Raw genomic sequence first — 20,291 nt, 5'->3', positions numbered from 1 at the left:
AGTTTAGACTATGTACTGCATATTTGATTATTTTAATTAGCCATTTTTTGCCTATTCCTTCTACCTACCGTATTTTTCGGAGTATAAGTCGCACCTGAGTATAAGTCGCATCAGTCCAAAAATGCGTCATGATGAGGAAAAAAACATATATAAGTCGCACTGGACTATAAGTCGCATTTATTTAGAACCAAGAACCAAGAGAAAACATTACCATCTACAGCCGCGAGAGGGCGCTCCATGTCTTCAGTCTAGCCTACAGGAGTACTGAACAGCATTAGAACGCCCTCTCGAGGCTGTAGACGGTAATGTTTTCTCTTGATTCATGTCAAATTAATTTTGATAAATAAGTCGCACCTGACTATAAGTCGCAGGACCAGCCAAACTATGAAAAAAAAGTGTGGCTTATAGTCCAGAAAATACGGTATTTGTTTTACCTTAACCTGATCTCAGGTCAGTGTTGTGTGTGCTGCTTTAGAGGGCTTCTGTTTAAGCTCATCTTTGTTTCTGGGTAATTGAGGTCTTCTGGCCTCATCTTCGGCTCTTTCATAAAGCATCATTACTGTGCTGCTTTATCACAGAGCAGGAGAGCATCTTCTCCTTCTCGTCTTCACATTTCCAGCATATAAAAGACTTATTAAAAGAACCATTTTCACAGCCAGATTTGAAAAGGTGAGAATGGCAGGATTGTACAAAAGCAGCCATGCTTTAAAAGCCTTATAATTGTTTGATTATTGTGCACAAACTAAAAATGGCCATACTTGCACATTGTTATTGTATAAAGAATTATAGTGTTTAAAAAAAAAAATGAATAACAACTTCACAATTAATGTCGTTTGATGTTCTTTGAAGGATTTTGTTTCGTCGGGAAGTGATGGAAAATTAAAATGCGATTCATAAGAGCTGCCTGTCTGTTTTCTTTGTCCTGCACTCTATATGATCTCCCATCAGGCTTTTAAATGGCCCTCTTCATAATTGCTCTGTCCATTAATTCTGAGGGAAAGTAAAGGCGCCAATAAATTGTGAGTAGTGGTGGTCGATAAGTCCTGAAAGAAAGGACACAGAGAGGGAGGGTGAGACAGACGAGAGGGGCTGGAAAACATCTGTGATATTCCACTACAGAGCACGCAGGCTAATTCTGTCATTTTATGCATGTGTGTACATCACATGCCAGTGGCAGCCGTCTCAGATTTAAGTCCTCCGGTTCGGACATCTTAGATGGTCACCAAGTTATCACACCAATTTTTATAAATAAACACCCGTGTGTAGTTGTGCCCACATCAAATCTGACTCATACTATATAAACGGAGATTACTAATACATTTGTGCTGATTTGCAAAAAGCTTACAATCACAAGCAGGTTCTTTACAAAATAAGATTTCTCAAAATTTACATGGGCTGTACGTATAAGCTTTAAAGCACTTAGCAAAATAAAAGCAGTTTTAATGACAAAAAGATGTATTTAATGTATCACTCAGATACTATTATAGTTTTCATTTAATATTAAATTAATTTTTTAATTTTTAATACAATTTACTTTTTAAGTTATTTTAGTACATAAAGTACTTTACTTCAATATTGTAATAACCCTTATAATCAGCTGAGGAATGTAAAAATATGATTAATATTTAATGACTTTTTTTTTTTTTTTTTTATCTGCAATTTTCTCTTGCTGTGTGGATATTGTTAACAGGGTTATTATAGTTATCTAAAATAAAACCATAAGAAATTATTTAAAATAAAAGAAATATTTAATTCAGCTAGTTGCCGAAGCAATATTTCTCGTTTTCATTTAGTTTAACCTGTAATAAAACTGAAACAAAATGAATACAAACTATATTGACATACAAAACAAAGACAAAAACACAACAAAATTACTAATATATAAACTGATATAATATAACCGTATCTCAATGATGCTGAAATAATAACTGTAGTAAAACAGCCACAGCATGTTCTTCTGTCACTGGTGATCATTTTAACTTTGAATTAGTCATATAGTCAGTAAATCATTCTTATATGAGAGAATTTTGAACAGATAGTTCTTACCTGGCTCAGAGGAAAATATGAATCATGTTGTGGGTAAAACAGAAGGATAATAGAAGACTTCTTCACCTTAATTATGGATGTCCAAATTAAAAAATGCTATTAAACGTGAATCATATTTTGTGAGAAAGTGTGAAATGCTAAAGCAAAACAGACACTTTGGACTTTGGCACTTTGGAATCAGCACCCCAAAATGAATAAGAAACAAGCATTGGATTTCCTTCAGCAAAACTGATGCAGGGTGGTGTTATCGCTAATTGAACGGTGGTAGTCATTTCAATGTCATTTCTAGCCATACTGTTTTGTTTTCTCTGTCCGTTTTAGTGCTGGCAGTAGTAACGGCTAATATTGGCTACAGAGGGCAGCTGACCGACTGCCTCCTGTATATTTAGCTCAGGGCCAATACATGGGAGAGGTGTAACAGACATTGGCTGGCATTCACTTCTCCTAAAGGCGTGGATCTTGTGTGTGTGTGTGTGTGTGTGTGTGTGAGGGAGAGAGAAAGGCGGGGAGAGAGAGCAGTAGTGCGGGACTGCATCAGATCACTTCACTGTGCTATTGGAGGTAGACCGCAGCCGGCAGCATGATTCTGTTCACACTTGGACTATATTTCCAACTCCTCTGCAATGTGGCATCAATCTCTTACATGGATAACATATTCCCTCTTCCAACAGGTAAGAAACTCTTTTTTTTGCACGTTTGGTATGCTGATATTAAGGGGTTTTTTTTCTTACAGAGAGAAGTACGTTTGCACATGACATGCAAATCAAATTAATTGCACCAACGAAAAACACCAGCACAGACATATTTGTCTGACTCTGTTATTTCAGGAGTCATGCAAATTAAATAAATGCAGTTGCAGAATCTTGATAACATGAATTAGGTTGCACTGCTCTTTAAAAAGTATTTTTATGATAAACAATATATTGTGTGCCAGTATAGACTGGTTTGAATATAATGGGGAAAATTTCAGGCTTGTAATAATAAAGTAAACATTTGCATCATTTTGCAATACATTTCCCCAAAGGCATCAATTACTTATTTCTGGTTATTATTTCTCATGGCAAAATGGCTGTGTTTCAGTTTTGTCAGCCAACACTGCAGTGAAAAGTTGAATTATTCAAGTGCTTGTTTTTGCAAAGTTAGCATCTTTCTGGTCTTTCTATTTTAAAGCATGTATATATGTATGCATGTGTGTATTTATTTAAATAAAAATATACAAATTTAGGTTGCTATTGCTGTAAATAGTTATTTACAGATTTTTTTTTTTTTTTTTGTACTTGTGTGTTCATTGTTAATTTTTTTCACTTTTTACAAATACATACACATACACAATGTTTATTTATATGATTTTAAATAAACATTTATTTTTTTTTACAGGCAAAACAAATATCAAATAATAAAACAATACATATACCGTTCAATATGACAGTGGCTGTCAGATGTTAGTGTATTATATTCTTATAGTAAATGCAACTACGAAAATTGACCAAAAATCTGTAAAATCCCATTGATGAGGTCATAAATGCCTCAGAAAAGTGCAATTATTTCTAAGAAAAGTTATAGAATTACATATTTGCAGATTAGTCTTCAGTTTTAGTATTGAAAGACCTTTCATTACACTCTTCATTTCATCTACCTGATAAGTATCATAGTATAAAACATAAGTTTCAGTCCCTCTTTTCTAAAACAGTGGAGAGAAACACTGTTCCGCTGGACCATGCGTCTGCTGACATGTTCCTCCTGAACCTTATTTCCCCTCATCTAGATCTCCAGTTGCTGGAAACCAGGAAGAAATTCAACCCCTGCTGTTTACTGAGTCCACCTCCACCCCCTCTCTTCCCTCCACCCCCTTCACTGTGGCGGCAGGGCCATCTGGAGAGTCCTGATCAAGGGCTCCAGGTACTACAGGGATCAGGGTGTCAATAAATACTTTATGTATGTCTAAATGACCACAGTAGTTGATGGTAATAATAAAAAATATATAATAGATGTTAATAGAACCGTTGAAACAGTGAAGATTGTAACACTTTATGGACTATTTTTTATTTAACATTTTCCCCATTTCTATTGTTTCCAGATGTAATTTGTTCTATGACTTCTCTTATAGACTGAGACTGATGTTTCACCAAATGTCCCATGCAAGCCCACACCTCAGACATGCTCCCCAGGGCCTCCGGGACCAGCAGGTCCTCCTGGCCCTCAGGTATGTGCTTCCAATTTTCATTCTGAGGATGAAACATAGTCGGATGTTTTTAAAATGAAGCCATGCATCTATAAACAGCTTTTTCCACATTGAGTGAAATGTCATGCCACAATGATCTGTAGTTGTTTTGTTTGTTTGGCTTGGTTGATTTTGTGTACAGTTCAAATGGCAAAGACTATGTAGGTGAACATTTGACAAGCTAGCTAGACAGAAAGAAGAAATTAATTATTGTAAGAAGGAAAAATCTTATTTAGATCTGTTTAGATGGTCAGTACGTACATGTGTTCATGTTGCTTTCATATGGTTCTGAAAAACTTTAATGCCATTTTAATACCAGAGGTGTTTCAGTTTAATGCTTTAAAATTTCATGTTGTGTACTATCAAGTAAAATAATTTTCCTTAATACACCTTTTATTACTTATGGGTGTATGATGAGCATTATTTAAAAAAATTTATTATTTATTAAAATGTATGTATTTTCAATGAGGATTATTCGTTTATAAATTAAATAAATTTGAAATAATTAAAAAATTTCAAATGTGTAAATAATTCAAATATTTCAATTAGTGAAGCAGTTTGGTTAAATTATTCTAATGAACAAGTACGCAACAACAATTTATATAGATTACTTTATAACCCTTTTTTTGCTTATATATATATATATATATATATATATATATATATAATTCATTTATTATTTATTTCAGAAATATAAAACCTAACCCATCATAGAAGAGGATTTATTAATGACATTTTTATTTCTGAACATATGAATCGACCCAGACAAACAAATAATGCCATACTGACCCATTAGCCATATTAACATGTACAGATCTTGACAAAACAAAAAGTTAAAAACTGTCTAATACGTTTATAAGTACAAGCAAGTCACATGCGTATTGGGTTGTCACAATGGTCAGTTACAGCTCTGTAATTAGCCTGCATAACCCTCTCAGCATGTGAGACCCGTGTGAGTTCCCCAGACGTCTTTCTGTAGTGACACGGATGTGACCAGTTTGGCCCCCCACGACACAGCAGGAGCAGGCTATTAACACGCCACATTTAGAGCAGATGGAAATAGACCTTTTTCCATTGCCAGCCTCTGCTCCATCGTACCATTCTTAGAAACAACCCCAAGAGAGACACCCACAGACTCTCAAACCCCAAGAGAGAGTTCTCCCCTGCTGTTCAGTCCAGTCTCAGTACAGATTGATTTCTGCCATAGGTTATCAGTTGTGTAGGGGATATTATTGAGATTGTCAGCCATAAACATTATAAATGCATCCTTTTGTAACACTGAAGTTTGCAACAGCAATGATAATTTTAAATGTGCACTGCATAATTTTTCCATGAAAATATTTTCCAACTATAAGGAAGCTTTTCATATGCTGATTTCCACAAGTTCAGATGCTGTGACCCTTTGACCATTGTTTTGTTTTTGGGTGGGGCTGTCACATTTATGTCTACCAATAGGAACGGAGGAGTGTTTGGGTAACCTGTTTGGAAACAGTCATCATTTTGGCATGGAAATGACTTACAAAAATTATTAGTCAACACTCTTGGTCAAAAAAATACATAAAAAAATTGCTTCTATGGATTTAGCTAAAGGCTTTGGATAAGCCCTAAACAGATATGTTTGTTTTATTATCAGGGTCCTGCTGGACTGCCGGGACCAAAGGGACCAAAGGGAGATAAGGTACGAAACATACTTATGTAAATATAATACAAACATACAACAGCATGAAAAGCAATTAAGAACGAAAGAGAAATGAGGCTGACTAAGTGGTCCAGTGAGTTAAGGAAGCAAATAAGAATCTTGTTAAGGATGCACTATATTTGACAGTCCTAATCAGCAAGTGCATACTATGTACTTATTATAGTAATTAAAATAACTTTAAAATAAAATTATAGTAATGTGTAATAACTACGGTATGTACTAACGCTGAACTAGGATCAGAAAATACAAAAATAAGATATTTTAAAGAAATATTTTGCTAAAAACTTTCTTAAAAATGTCTTCTTTTGAAATTATGACTAAAAAAAAAAGATCATTTTATTAATTATTGCTTTATAGACTATTCAGTCACCCTCAAGAATGTGTATACTGATTGAATATGAACTGATTGGTTCCCTCCTCCTTTTGCTAGGGTGAAATTGGAAGACCCGGACAAAAGGTAAGACTCACTGTCCTGTGTTTTGCAATAAGTGGATTTACTTTGAAAAAAGGGAAGGAGGAGGAATGGGAGATGCACACACTTTTACAGCTGCAGTATAACATGAGCTGAAGGAAATTCAAAGCAAGTGCAACCTTGACACAGATAGACATGATTCACATGATTCCACATGATCTTCTGTATTTTATAAGCAGCAGAGAGCTAAACATCAGGGGAAGCTTGTGGTCACCATCATTAGGTTCAATCCACAATGGAATATCCCCATGGCTCCTGTCCCACAATCACATTGTGGGCTTGTGTGGTTTCCTGGAAGGCATTTGGGACCAGAGTCAGTAATACCTACAGCGGGGCTGTGGGTAAACCGAGAAGCCACTAAACTGCTGCACAGGATTTTGGGTGTGCTGGTGCATTGTTTTACTCCAAACAGGCATTGAGAGTGGAGTGCTGCTGGCGTAGGAAGCTTTGCAGCATTGCATAGTAATTTAGCTTAGTGCTGGGGCAGCACAATAAATCATTTGCTCTCCCACAATGCCCGGCTCCTGCCCTTAGCGCATAATTTAATTAAAGCCAGGAGACTGATGGGGCTTGGTATAGTTTGTTCTCTCGCTCTCTCTCCATCTCTTCTGATGGCTGTTTTGTCCCTCAGAACACTCAGAAGACATGTTGTCCTCACCTTGTCCCTACTGCCAGTCGTCTTTAGGTGTTACACACATCAGATGTTTTGGAAAAGGGACGGCGGCCATGAAACCTAGCTGATACTTAGTGAAACCATAAATATTTGATTTCTGTAGAACATTTGGGTTTTTACATTTGGACACATGCCTGTCTCAATCACATTTCTGATGTACTGTATTAATGTTTTTATCATTAATCAAATTATCAAAGCTTATATGAAATAAAATCAAAAGAATTTTCACGATTCAGTGAAAAAAATGGCTCTTCTTTTAGAGCCAAGTAGTACATTTGATTTGGGGCACAATGATATACTCTGTCCCCGCTGGAGACTTGAGTGGGTGTTACTGTATTACAGTGGTTTCACTTTGATTTGTCAAATAGGTTCGTCTGGTGCAGGGGAAGGCACCTTCTGTCCTAGAGAGTTTCTGTCCTGCAGAGTTTAGCTCCAACCCTTATCAAACACACCTGAACAAGCTAATTAATGTCTTCAGGATTACTAAGGCTATAGGTAGGTGAGTTTTATTTTTTCAGGGTTGGAGCTGAACTCTGCTGGACTGAACTTCCCTGGTCTGAGGCATCACTCATCTTCAAACATCTATCTTTTGGTTGCGGTGTTCCGCAGGGATCGATTCTTGGACCGGTGTTGTTTTCCCTGTTTATGCTACCCCGGTTTCTGTTTTTGATAAATATGGCGTGTCTTTTTATATATATGCCGACAACCCACAAATCTATCTTATAGCTTAACAAACACTCTTATAGAATTTAAACTTCTTTTCCAAATCTAAATAAAAAGAAATCCAAAATTATTTTTTTTGGATATTTCAACTTTTTTTTGGATCTTGACATTTTTAATACTATAATATAAAATGTGTAGTGTGCCAGAAATTTGCCCGTCCTATTTGAATGCATCTTAAAGTTCACTGCTGTTGTCAAGTCATGTTTTAACTTCACCTTCTTACTAAAGTTAAGATCTTTTCATCCATGAGCAATTGAAACTGCAATCCATGCCTTTGAAACATCTTTGCTTGACTACTGTAATACTTTATTATGGCATTACTCAAGCTTCCATTTCCTGTCAGCAGCTGGACTACTTAAAGGGCAAATATAACCACATTACATATTACTGTCTTACACATTAATGTCTTTACTTGCTCCCTGTCAAGTATAAATTAACTCTTATTTGTCTAAAAAGCCCTCAAAACCTGGTACCTCAATACTTGCTCCTGTATACTTCTAGAACCTTAAGATCATGTGACCATGGCCTACTCACTGTCCCCAGAGTAAAACTCTCTAGTAAAAATCGAGGTGATTGCACTTTTGCTCTATTCACAGTAGACAGGTTCCATTCATCACTGCATTTAAGATCTTTCTTTCTTAAGACTTTTTTTTTTTTTGTCTCTGTGGATTTTTATATTCCTTAATATGTTATTTTGGGTGTCTCTTGTAGATTGTAGATCGTTGCTTGTCTATTACATATTTAGTTTTTATTTCTATATAGTTTCTTTTAAATTAATTATTGTTACCTTTTGATTCTTTTATTCATTGTACAGTGCTTTGGTTGTGTTTAAACGTGCTCTATAAATAGACATTTATTGACGATGAAAAATGTACACTTAAAAAAGTGGTAATACTAGAATTTAAAAAAAAATATATATATCAATACAGTATTCCATCTGTGCTAAAAACTCATGGTATATCAAGTTCTGTTATATTGGGAATATTTTATCAATTAATACTTAATAAATTTGTGTAATTAAATTACATTTTAATTAAAATTGTCCTAATAATTGTATTTTGTGTGGTAACTGCTCTGAGCCACTGCACTAGACTGCCAAAACCTGTGCACTAAAGATATATCAGCCAAAATAATGTCAGCAGTCTGCGCATGCAAAAAGATTGGATATTTGGACGTTTTTTAAGCCATAGAAGATTGGACGTTTATTAAGCCAAGAACACTTTGTCAAGCTATTAAGTTCAGTGAAATCTGCCAATATGTAAGGATGTATGGAGCTGATTTAAAGCTCACAATACTTCTAAATGTATTTTTCTCTTTGTGTGTAAAATGATGCTGTTTGTGTTACAGGGACACATTGGCCCTCCAGGTCTCCCAGGACGTCAGGGAACAAGCGGATGGCAAGGACCAACTGGGCCTAAAGTGAGTAATTAATTCCATCCTCACATTTACAAAAAGCTCACCAAGGCTGCATATTTGAATCAAAAATAAAGTAAAAAGATTAATGTTGTAAAATATTATTACAGTTTAAAATAGTCTTCTATTTTAATATGTTTTCAAATGTAATTTAGTAAAAATGTAATTTTCAGCAGCCATTACTCCAGTCTTCAGTGTCATGTGAAAGTCATTTTAATATGCTGAATTGTTCTCAAGAAACATTTCTGGTTATTATCAGTGTTGAAAAAGGTTGAGCTGCTTAATAATTTTCTGGAAACCATGACCATGTTATTCCTGTGTCCCCTGTGTTTTTAACAGGGGGAGAAAGGCGACCCTGGGCTGATGGGAATGCCAGGGTCAAGAGGACCAATTGGACCCAAGGTCTGGACAGCATTTTTTCCCCTGAATTAGGACTCCTACATTCATACTGCATTGTCATATGAACATAAAATACTGTACTCTGTTCACTGAATATTGTTCATTTTTTGCAGGGCTTTCCTGGACATAAGGGAGAAAAAGTGAGTTACCTCTCTGAACTCTCTTTTATCATTCAGTTTATTCTTTAATTTTGTACCCCAGTTGTTCATCATTAAGTTATTCTTTTGCTCTTTTGATCTTGTCCTGTTAGGGCTCACAAGGTTTCAGAGGTGAAATTGGTTTAAAAGGTGACAAGGTAAGTAACCATAGTGCAATTAGTTTTATAATAATGCAAATTGTAACTGGTCTAATCCATAATTTATTTTTTGCACATTTTTGTACTGTTTCAGGGATTAATGGGTCTTCCTGGAATGCTTGGCCAGAAGGTTCTGGAAAATATTATTGCATATTATTATACATATGTTTTAAGCTATTGGGTAGTTAGTATTATATTTAAAAAGAAATGGTCTGTTTTTTGTTAACATAATGAAACAAAGGCAATCTTCTATGTGATTTTGAAATAATTTCTCAGGGTGAAATGGGTCCAAAAGGAGAACCTGGAAGCTCAGGGAACAGGGGACCCACCGGCCGCCCAGGAAAAAGAGGAAAGCAGGTGATCCATCCCTAAACACATAATAACAACATGATAACAGTGCAAAAGCACTGGAAATAAATGACCGTTATTATTGATTTCTAATGCAGGGTGCAAAAGGTGACATTGGCACATCTGGACCCATGGGTCCTGCAGGCCCTCAAGGGGTGCCTGGTCACCCTGGCCCTCCCGGTTTGCCCGCCTCAGGTATTACATTTACATACAAGTGCTAATAGTTCTCAAATCTCAAAAAAAGTATATTTTCTTTGGGAAAAATTCCTGGAAAATTTAGAACAGAAAATTAATAAAGTAGATGAAAATAAATGTATTTTTGTTTGTAACTAATTAAAATTAAGAAAATTTATGGCCATATCTAATTATTTTGGAGGTGGGAGGCGGGGTCTTGTCCCCTTCAATGTCTATAGTGGTAACAGCTCGGTCAAGATCACATGATGATATTGCAGCATTCGCCATGTGCAGACGGTGAAGCACATGGATCTTAAATCACTGTAGGAAATCCCACCACTCTTCTATTTCGCTTCAGAAGCAACCTGATCCATGACTGAAACAGATGTCCCAAAGGAGACTGAAGCCATGACATCATGTCTTTAACTGACGGCCGGAGCGGCCAAGCTTCTCGCAGAATTACAAACATTATGTCATCACTTTATTCACAGGACAGCTGCTCTCTTGTTTTGGTTTCTGTGCATATTAACTCAGTTGCTTTCTCTTCGTGATAAATGAGGGCTCTTGAAATCACTCCATTACTTTGCATCACATGGAGGGACATTTATGCCTTCGGCTTAATGTTGTTTACCTCTCCTCCAGGACTGTACATGGTAGGACAGAAAGGAGAGAAGGGACAACCTGGCAGCCTGGGACGGTGCGGCTGTAATGCCCCCTCCTTTGACCACTGGGGCAGCTATCCCAGAGTGCCAGCGGTAAGCCAGCAATGCCAGCACGCTTTACAAACTAAGCCTGAATATTCCCAGATATCTGTGCCCTTCACTGGATTGATTGTTATTTCTGGATGATATTCAACGTTAAAACCATTCAATTCATTTTGCCAGTAAAGCAGTTGATAATATTTAATGTCTGTTCTCAGATCTTTGTGGTGAATAACGAACAGGAGCTGAACCGCCTCCAGACTGATTATGCTTTGGCCTTCCGTAAAGACCAGAGGTCGCTTTACTTCAGAGACATTGATGGTTGGATGCCAATTCAGGTGCACATTATTGTTGTGATCTAAACATAATCCAGTTTATAAATGACAGATGGCATAATTAATTACTTGTCCAGAAATTTTATTTTTATCAACTTTCTAGTGTTAAAATCATAGGAATGTGTTAGGAAAAGCATATTTAAGGTTGTATAAGGTTTATTTAATTTATATTTGATAATAAATGCTACAAGACACTAAAAGCAAAATCATTGTTTTTTTTTCCCCCACACTGGGCTATTTTGCTTCCATAGCTTGTCTTCTTTCAGACTATTTACTAAATTACACATTTATTTATTTTTTTAAGTCACACTTTATCTATTTGTGTTTGTAATATATATATATATATATATATATATATATATATATATATATATATATATATATATATATATATATATATATATATATATATATACAGGTGCTTCTGAATAGATTAGAATGTCGTGGAAAAGTTCATTTATCTCAGAAATTCAACTCAAATTGTGAAACTCATGTATTAAATTCGGTGCACACAGACTGAAGTAGTTTAAGTCTTTGGTTTAAGTTTTAATTGTGATGATTTTGGCTCACATTTAACAAAAACCCACCAATTCAATCTCAACAAATTAGAATATGGTGACATGCCAATCAGCAAATCAACTCAACTCAAAACACTGGCAAAGGTTTCCTGAGCCTTTAAACTTGTCTCTCAGTTTGGTTCACTAGGCTACACAATCATGGGGAAGACTGCTGATCTGACAGTTGTCCAGAAGACAATCATTGACACCCTTCACAAGCAGGGTAAGCCACAAACATACATTGCAAAAGAAGCTGTCTGTTCACGGAGTGCTGTATCCAAGCATGTTAACAGAAAGTTAATATCATGAAGGAAAAAGTGTGGAAGAAAAAGATGCACAACCAACTGAGAGAACCGCAGTCTTATGATGATTGTCAAGCAAAATCGATTCAAGAATTTGCCAGCAGCCATATCACCCTGGAGCCCAAGACCGGTTGCCCACTGAAGCTAAGCAGGGCTGAGCCTGGGCAGTACCTGGATGGGAGACCTCCTGGGAAAACTAGGTTGCTGCTGGAAGAGGTGCTAGTCAGCCCAGAAGGGGGTGCTCACCCTGTGGTCACCCTGACTCTCTGTGGTCATTAAAAATCCCAGGATGTATTTAGAAAAGAGTAGAGGTGTGACCTCGGCATCCTGGCCAAATTCGCCCATTGGCCTCTGACCATCATGGCCTCCTAACAATCCCCATATCTGCTGATTGGCTTAATCACTTTGTCTCCTTTCCACCAATAAGCTGGTGTGTGGTGGGTGTTCTGGCGCAATAGGGATGCCGTCACATCATCCACGTGGATGCTGCACACTGGTGGTGCATGAGGAGATATCCCCCTCACAATGTAAAGTGCTTTGCGTCTCTAGAAAAGCGCTATATAAATGTAAGCAATTATTATTAATATTATTATTGAGTGAACTTCACAAGGAATGGACTGAGGCTAGGGTCAAGACATCAAGAGCCCCCACACACAGACGTGTCAAGGAATTTGGCTACAGTTTTCATATTCTTCTTGTTAAGCCACTCCTGAACCACAGACAATGTCAGAGACGTCTTACCTGGGCTAAGGAGAAGAAAAACTTGACTGCTGCCCAGTGGTTCAAAGTACTCTTTTCAGATGAGAGCAAGTTTTGTATTTCATTTGGAAACCAAGGTTCTAGAGTCTGGAGGAAGGCTAGAGAAGCTCATAGCCCAAGTTGCTTGAAGTCCAGTGTTAAGTTTCCACAGTTTGTGATGATTTGGGGTGCAATGTCATCTGCTGGTGTTGGTCCATTGTGTTTTTGAAAACCAAAATCACTGCACCCTTTAACCAATAAATTTTGGAGCCCTTCATGCTTCCTTCTGCTGACCAGCTTTTTGAAGATGCTGATTTCATTTTCCAGCAGGATTTGGCACCTGCCCACACTCCCAAAATCACCAAAAGTTGGTTAAATAACCATGGGGTTGGTGTGCTCTACTGGCCAGCAAACTCACCAGACCTGAACCCCATCGATTCTCCATGGGGTTCAGGTCTGGTATTGTTCTGTATTGTCTGGAATTGTTCTGTGAACATACTTTCCAGAAGGCCAACAATTCACTAAAAATGTTTTTTTTTTTTTACTGGTCTTATGAAGTATTCTAATTTGTTTGAGATAGTGAATTGTGATTTTTTGTTAAACGTGAGCCAAAATCATCTCAATTAAAAGAACCAAAGACTTAAACTACTTCAGTCTGTGTGCATTGAATTTATTTAATACACAAGTTTCACAATTTGAGTTGAATTACTGAAATAAATTAACTTTTCCTAGATATTCTAATTTATTGAGATGCATATATATATATATATATATATATATATATATATATATATATATATATATATATATATATATATATATATATGTTATGTATGTATGTATGTGTATGTATAGTTTTACACACAGTGATTTTAGTCTCCAAGTTCTGTAAAAGACTCTTTGATTCCAGTTGACACCATTCCAGTCGATGGAGCGTGATCCCGACCAGGAGGGTTTCTGCGGAGACAGCATCGTACAAGTTGAGAATGGAGAGGAGTGTGATGATGGAAATAAGGTGGTCACAGATGGCTGTGTCAGTAAGTATCAGGTTGAAACAGAGGCGCTCCAACTGAAAGCTTATTCCCAACAACAAGCTGTAATGCAGTTTAACGTGAGCGTGCATTCTGAAATGGGAATATTCTGGTCCTGTATGGCAAATGAAGCTGAGAATAACACCTTAATTCAGAAGTCACCCCAACATATGTGCTCATAATTCATTATATTGTGCTCTGGAATACTCCATTCTGATTGGTCGATAACTACATTCCACGGTCAAATATTTTTGTACAATGACAGCTAAACTGTAGAGCTGGCTTTGTCCCAGGTATTCTATGTCTTACATAGTTGTGCTGGTTTTAGGCCTTGTGTTGCACCATGCTCTCTTTCTTCTCATTTAATGATTTAACAGTCAAAGCAATATTTATGTAAGGAATAATTGAAGACGTGCGATTGAATTATTTGGAAAATAATGCATTCCCAAATGGTAATTCGGTCACAGCGTGAAGCATAGTATTTTTGTGTATGTTAATTTATTTTGTGTGCCATGTAATAAGCTGAATAATGTGCTGGCATGCATCAAGAGTTTATTTTGCCAGAATGTACTTTATCTATCACTGTAAAAAAAACAACAACAAAATTTAATTTAATTTAATTTCTATATTGTGAGAAACAAAACAAAAAACAAATAAATAAATGTAATTAATTAATTAATTAATAATTTATTATTATAATTTATTCATTTTACTCTAAAATACTGTTAATTGTAAAGTTTTTGTAAGTGAAAAAGAAAAAGTTGTCTTATAATTTGAAAATTATAATTTGATAAATTGGCATTCCTAGTGAGACAACTCACATTTAATGGTTTTCCATTTAAATACCGTTTCTCTGTTGAACAGTCTCTTTGATTACATTGCTATGGACATGGAGAAACTCCGGTTTACTCTTAATACTGAAGCCTGATTTGTTCACATTTGTGTAGCAGCATGAACAAGTCATGTTACCGATGACTCTAAATTGCTGACAGCTTCAGATGCAGAAGATTGAATGTGTTCCAGTGAGGATCCTGGCACAGTTAGCAGATCTGCATCTTCTCAAAGGCTGTGGAAGTCCTTGGCTTGGACTGGTTTGGCTCCTGAAAAGCCTGCCTGCAGCTGCTTAGATGAGTGGTACCTGCAATGATGGGGTCTTTGTGGTGAATTACTAACAGGAGCTGAACCGCCCCTAGATTGATAACGCTTTGGGCTTCCATAAAGATCAGAGGTCGGTTTGCCTCAAATTTTGACCCCTCAAAAGCCAAACAGTGGCTCCCATTGAGAGTGGCTAATTCCATTTTGGAAGCTAGAGCCCCATCTAGAAGACATCTCTACGCCCTTAATTTGACAGTCTAAATTGTGTACAGCACGGAATGTGGATCCATCCTTTGTGACATGTCATCCATGTTAACCTTTCTGCAAGAGCTGCCGGACAAGGGCACACTCCTTCAATGCTCTAAGTGTATATGGCACCCTTTGCAGCGAATAATATACTCATGGCTGGGCAGTCTGTCGGATTAAGTTTTTGAAAGGAGCTTGAACACTAACCCCCCTCATCCTTATACTGTGCCGACATGGGACTTATCCATAGTCTTTAGGGCCCTATGAGGGTCTTCCTTTGAGCCGCTCCAATCAGCTGACCTAAGGCCTCTGTCACTTAAGACCACCCTACTTAGCTTTTTGTTTGCTTCAGTGGCCACTGTAAAGGGCTGCTAGTTGCAAAGCAGAGACTATCTTGCTGGATATTTGAAGCTATAGCCCTGACTTACACCATAGTGAATTTGCAGTGTCCTATTGGAGTGAGGGCCCATTCTACCAGAGGAATAACCTCCTCCTGGGCTTGGTCCAGCAGAGTTTCAATTGGTGATATCTGTGCAGCTGCCATCTGGTCTTTGCCGTTTACCATTCCAGATTTTATATCTTGGCGGTCCCTGGCCTTCAGGCATGGATTTTGCCAACTTAGTTTACCTAATCCCCTCTGTGAGTTGAGAAGCTCTTGTAACATGGGCCTCAACCTTGTGGTTTATGTCTCATATTTGGCTCATGCTTCTTCTTAATGGCCATCATTATGGGTTCTCTGATGCTGGGCTCACAGAGCAGCTTTGCTCTGCACTCATGGCACCATTGGATGCGCTACATATGTGTAGCGATGCAACAGGAGCGACTGTTCGATAGGGAATCCTCCAGTTACTAATATAACCTCAGTTCCCTGAGATAAGGGAACAAATTTGGTAACCTGCTGTGCTATAAGTCTACACACAAGTCGATGAATGTCACTATTAGTCAAAAGATTCTGACAAAATGGCATTAAGAGCCGACTGATATAGTAACCTGGCGGGTTGGACTGCCATTTGTTCATGCAGCTACACAAACATGAACCAATCAGGCTTCTGTATTAAGAGTAAACAGGAGTTTCCAGATATATGTAGCAATGCAATGCTCATTCCCTCATCTCAGGGAACTGAGGTAGTAACACCAGGTCATTTTTCTCAGTTTTTTTATTATTTCTTTTCACTTATGTACATTAGGGTTTTATGTTACATCTTAAATTGTTTAATTGATCATTATTACATTACTTTAGTGTCATGTCTGTTTACCATGTTGGTGTTTTGTATTTGTGTAGACATCTTGTTTTTAATTTGAGTTCAGTCTGTAAAGCTTAAAATGTACATTTACTACCATATAACTGCCATCATTTAACTGTAAATTTCCCCAATCTTTTGCTTCTCCTTTTTTCTTTTGCTCTTTCTCAGAGTGCAAACTTGCATATTGTGGGGATGGATATCGCTATGAAGAGGCAGAAGAGTGCGACGGAAAGGATTTTGGCTTTCACACATGCAGATCCTTTTTGCCTGGGTAGGACTATTCAAGCCTGTTTAAATGGATAGTGCAAAGCTAACATCCCCCTGAAGGAAAATGAGCCATTTTCTCGTCCCAAAGAGTTTTAATATTATAATTTTTTATTATTATTATACTCTAGCACAATGCTATATTAAAATAATATTTTGAAAGAATTTTGCTTTGATTAAATTACATTTTTCCAAATAACATCCATGTCTTTCTGTCCACAGATCTTATGGACATCTCAAGTGCACAGCTGACTGTTTCATTGACTCAACAAACTGCAAGTATTTCACATGAGGACAAAAGAAAGTAGTGTCTCGTTTCAGCTGGAGAGACCCATATAAATGACGACACTGAAAACCGTAGATTCAGTGGATACACTGAGAGTAGAAATCATTGATGGAATTATCACAAACACATTAGCTGAACTCCTCTGTTGACATGATGCTTAGAGGCCATGTAACTCACTCGGGAAAGGAACGCTTGGCAAAGCCACGTTTGTGCACGTGCTCTTAAGAACTTTAACCGGACTTCAGAAGCCATTCTCCATTTATTCAGCCTCTGCTGCCTTCCATTCGTCCCTGGCTCAACATTTGGCCAGCGTGGTTGGCTGCATTAAGAGGAAACAGGTGAGTTGGTTGCCTCTTGGAGATGGGTAAAGGACTTCTCAATACCTCAAAGTACTGTAGTACTGTTTCAGAGGAAAGACATTTTCTCCTGGTCCACACCACCTTCCCTCACATAGGGTGCTCTATATGTGGAATGCAATGTGACGTTGTTACTATAGTATTTTGCATGAGGCTGAGATTGCTGTAGACATGTCAGCAGAGATCTTTACCAAGGCATGTAAACTGAAAAACAAAAGTAGCTCATATCTTTAAATCTAATATTATGTAGGCTTAGACCAAACTGGCGCTTGGCCTTGGAAGAAACCTAATAATTGTATTATCTTAAAAAACACTGATGTACATCAGGCTTAGTACAGTTTTGCATTCTGGGTCCTAAAATAACTTGTTGCCAAACAGCCCAATAATGGGTAAAAATGGAATTTAAGAGCTTATAAAATGACACAATTATATGCCAAATGACAGTTTATTTGAAAAACATTGCATGATGGTTGTTCAGAAGTGCCACCATACCATATACAGTACCAAGATTTAGTATCTTCGGTATTTTTTGATATTAATCAAGCATAACCAAAAAATTATTCACAGCTCAATGAACGATTCACTGCCTGAGTCTGATTCGATACATTACTCAAATATAAATTCAAGGTAGTGTTGTAAGAAAATGTTAGAAATGTGTTCACTAATGCATATGTTAGGTAAATGTGACCCCCCCCACCCCAAAAAAAAAAAAAAAAGATTGCAAAGTTGGAACTGGAATGGGTACGTATTTTCTAATCGGAATTCACACTATAATTTTGTTGTTTTTTTTGCAAATTGGACATCACGGTTTGCGCAGTTTGTTGCCACATTCAATAAAACACAAGAAATCACAGATGGAAGCATATGAACTATACTTTTTGTTGAAATAAGGTAAATTTTTGTCACATTTGCAACCATTTTACTCACCCTTCTATCAACCACTACCTCTCATAAACCATTTATACACTCATTTTAGTGGTTTCTTGCAATTTGCATTGTTGCAGTGACCCAAATGGCCAGTAAATCCATCTACTTAAGCACCAAATTCACATTTTACTTCAGTTTGGTGCATGGCAGGTGTTATTTGTGGACCCTGGGGATAAAAGGTGTGTTTTCACAGACTATTTAATGTATATTAAAAAAAGGCACTTAAACACTAAGTACAATAAAACTACTGACTGACAATATTTAGGATGTTTAAGATTAGAAGACGCTGCTTTCCAGGCTCTCTGTATGTTTTATGGGGTCAAACTTAGTTAACATTTCCAGCATATCTCAGGAAACCACTTAAAGATATCCATAACCCATCCACCTCCATGTGTGGAGTAGGGTGCACATATTCCACAGTTTAGCTTAGTTCCACGCTGCTGTTTTCTGCTTCAAGATCTTGAAGAAAAGCAAACACTGCTTATTTATTGGGTTATGGGTCTGAAGATCTTAAAATAGGGAGGAAAAACCAACCAATCTCACGAGGAAATCTAACCATTTTACAAGGTGGCAATTTGTTTGAATTCATACAATGTGATTTTCAGAAAACAGTAAGCATGAAGCACTGTCCCTAAACCTAAACCATCAGTAATTGGGGGGTAAGAATGTAGTCATCAATTTGCCAAAATGCAAAATAGCTAGGAACTTCCGTGAGGTTGTGTTGGAAAAACTATTCAGTATGTGAAGGCTCTGCAACTGTTAATGAACATTTTGTACTGTCTGTTATTGCAGGGGTAGCATTTTGCTGCTATTCAGGCTAAAGACTGTTGGATTAAGGCTGGACTGTTTTTGTCATCCCAAAGGCTTTAAACTGATTTATGCCAAAGTCCAGTCTGAATATACCTCAGCATATACAATGTGCTTTAGCCTTTGTGATTACAGGACCTGAGGTGTAGAATACAGCACTTACTTACTGTTAAATTCACTGAAATCTTGCTTAAGTTTCTTTGAGTTTTTTAATGATCAAGCCAGTTTTCCATAAGCTATATGATGCATGTGCTACAGAAAGCTCTTTGCTAACATTTCTGGGGTGATATTCCTGGCTTCCCTGTAGATTTCATGTAAAATATTATGGATATATTATCGAAATAAGTGTCTTGAATTTATTAATCTGCTGAAACTGCATGTTTATATTGTATACTCTTGTTCAAAAGAGCAAAATTTGCCACATACTGTAACTGACTGTTATCCTCAGATTTGTACAATTTGAGGAAAGATGTTAACATCAAATATTGCACAACACACGCATCCAAAAGAGAATGTTTTGTCCTAGTGTAATTTGAAAGCTGTTCTCAGTATTAAAACGGTTTATGGTTTGATACTGTCCTGTAATGATGCTAAAATAAAGCTTGAAAAGCTAACTTTTACAGTATCGCTGTTGTTTATATTGGACCCATTCATTTTCTTCTCCTAGACATGAATTTTGTGATGATTTTGTCTTCATATTCTTCCATCAAAATGTTGTAATAGATTACACAATATTGTCAATGTAAGTTGCCCAAAGTCAGAGCCAATCTGTAGATTCTGGGCAGTCAGATGTGACAGATTTAGCTTAAATGATTGTATGATGGTCATTTTGAACACAACAAACTCGAACAGAGGTGAATTATGAATGTTCCTTTATGTTGACTGAAGTGATCCTTAATCTTTTTAAAAGTTATTTTTGGATCATATGATATATGAGTT

The 20,291-nt window shown here is 36.9% G+C and overlaps 1 protein-coding gene and 1 pseudogene across 1 annotated transcript; both read left to right on the top strand.

Annotated features, from left to right (window-relative positions):
• The first annotated feature begins 2,298 nt into the window (after positions 1-2,298).
• On the top strand, positions 2,299-18,314 carry LOC113116275 (acetylcholinesterase collagenic tail peptide-like). The gene is made up of 17 exons (XM_026284339.1): positions 2,299-2,717; positions 3,812-3,945; positions 4,154-4,249; positions 5,901-5,945; positions 6,397-6,423; positions 9,182-9,253; positions 9,587-9,649; positions 9,760-9,786; positions 9,897-9,941; positions 10,036-10,071; positions 10,218-10,298; positions 10,388-10,484; positions 11,106-11,218; positions 11,383-11,502; positions 14,007-14,133; positions 16,881-16,983; positions 17,199-18,314. The coding sequence occupies exons 1-17, from the start codon at positions 2,627-2,629 to the stop codon at positions 17,266-17,268; spliced, it is 1,347 nt and encodes a 448-aa protein (XP_026140124.1). The 5' UTR covers positions 2,299-2,626; the 3' UTR covers positions 17,269-18,314.
• On the top strand, positions 12,455-12,571 carry LOC113116869 (uncharacterized; annotated as a pseudogene).
• Positions 18,315-20,291: the final 1,977 nt, after the last annotated feature.

The sequence above is a fragment of the Carassius auratus genome, chromosome 16 (genome assembly GCF_003368295.1).
Source record: "Carassius auratus strain Wakin chromosome 16, ASM336829v1, whole genome shotgun sequence".
Classification (NCBI taxonomy): domain Eukaryota; kingdom Metazoa; phylum Chordata; class Actinopteri; order Cypriniformes; family Cyprinidae; genus Carassius; species Carassius auratus.
The sequence above is the reverse complement of the archived record's forward strand: the minus strand, read 5'-3'. Positions and strand labels throughout refer to the sequence as shown.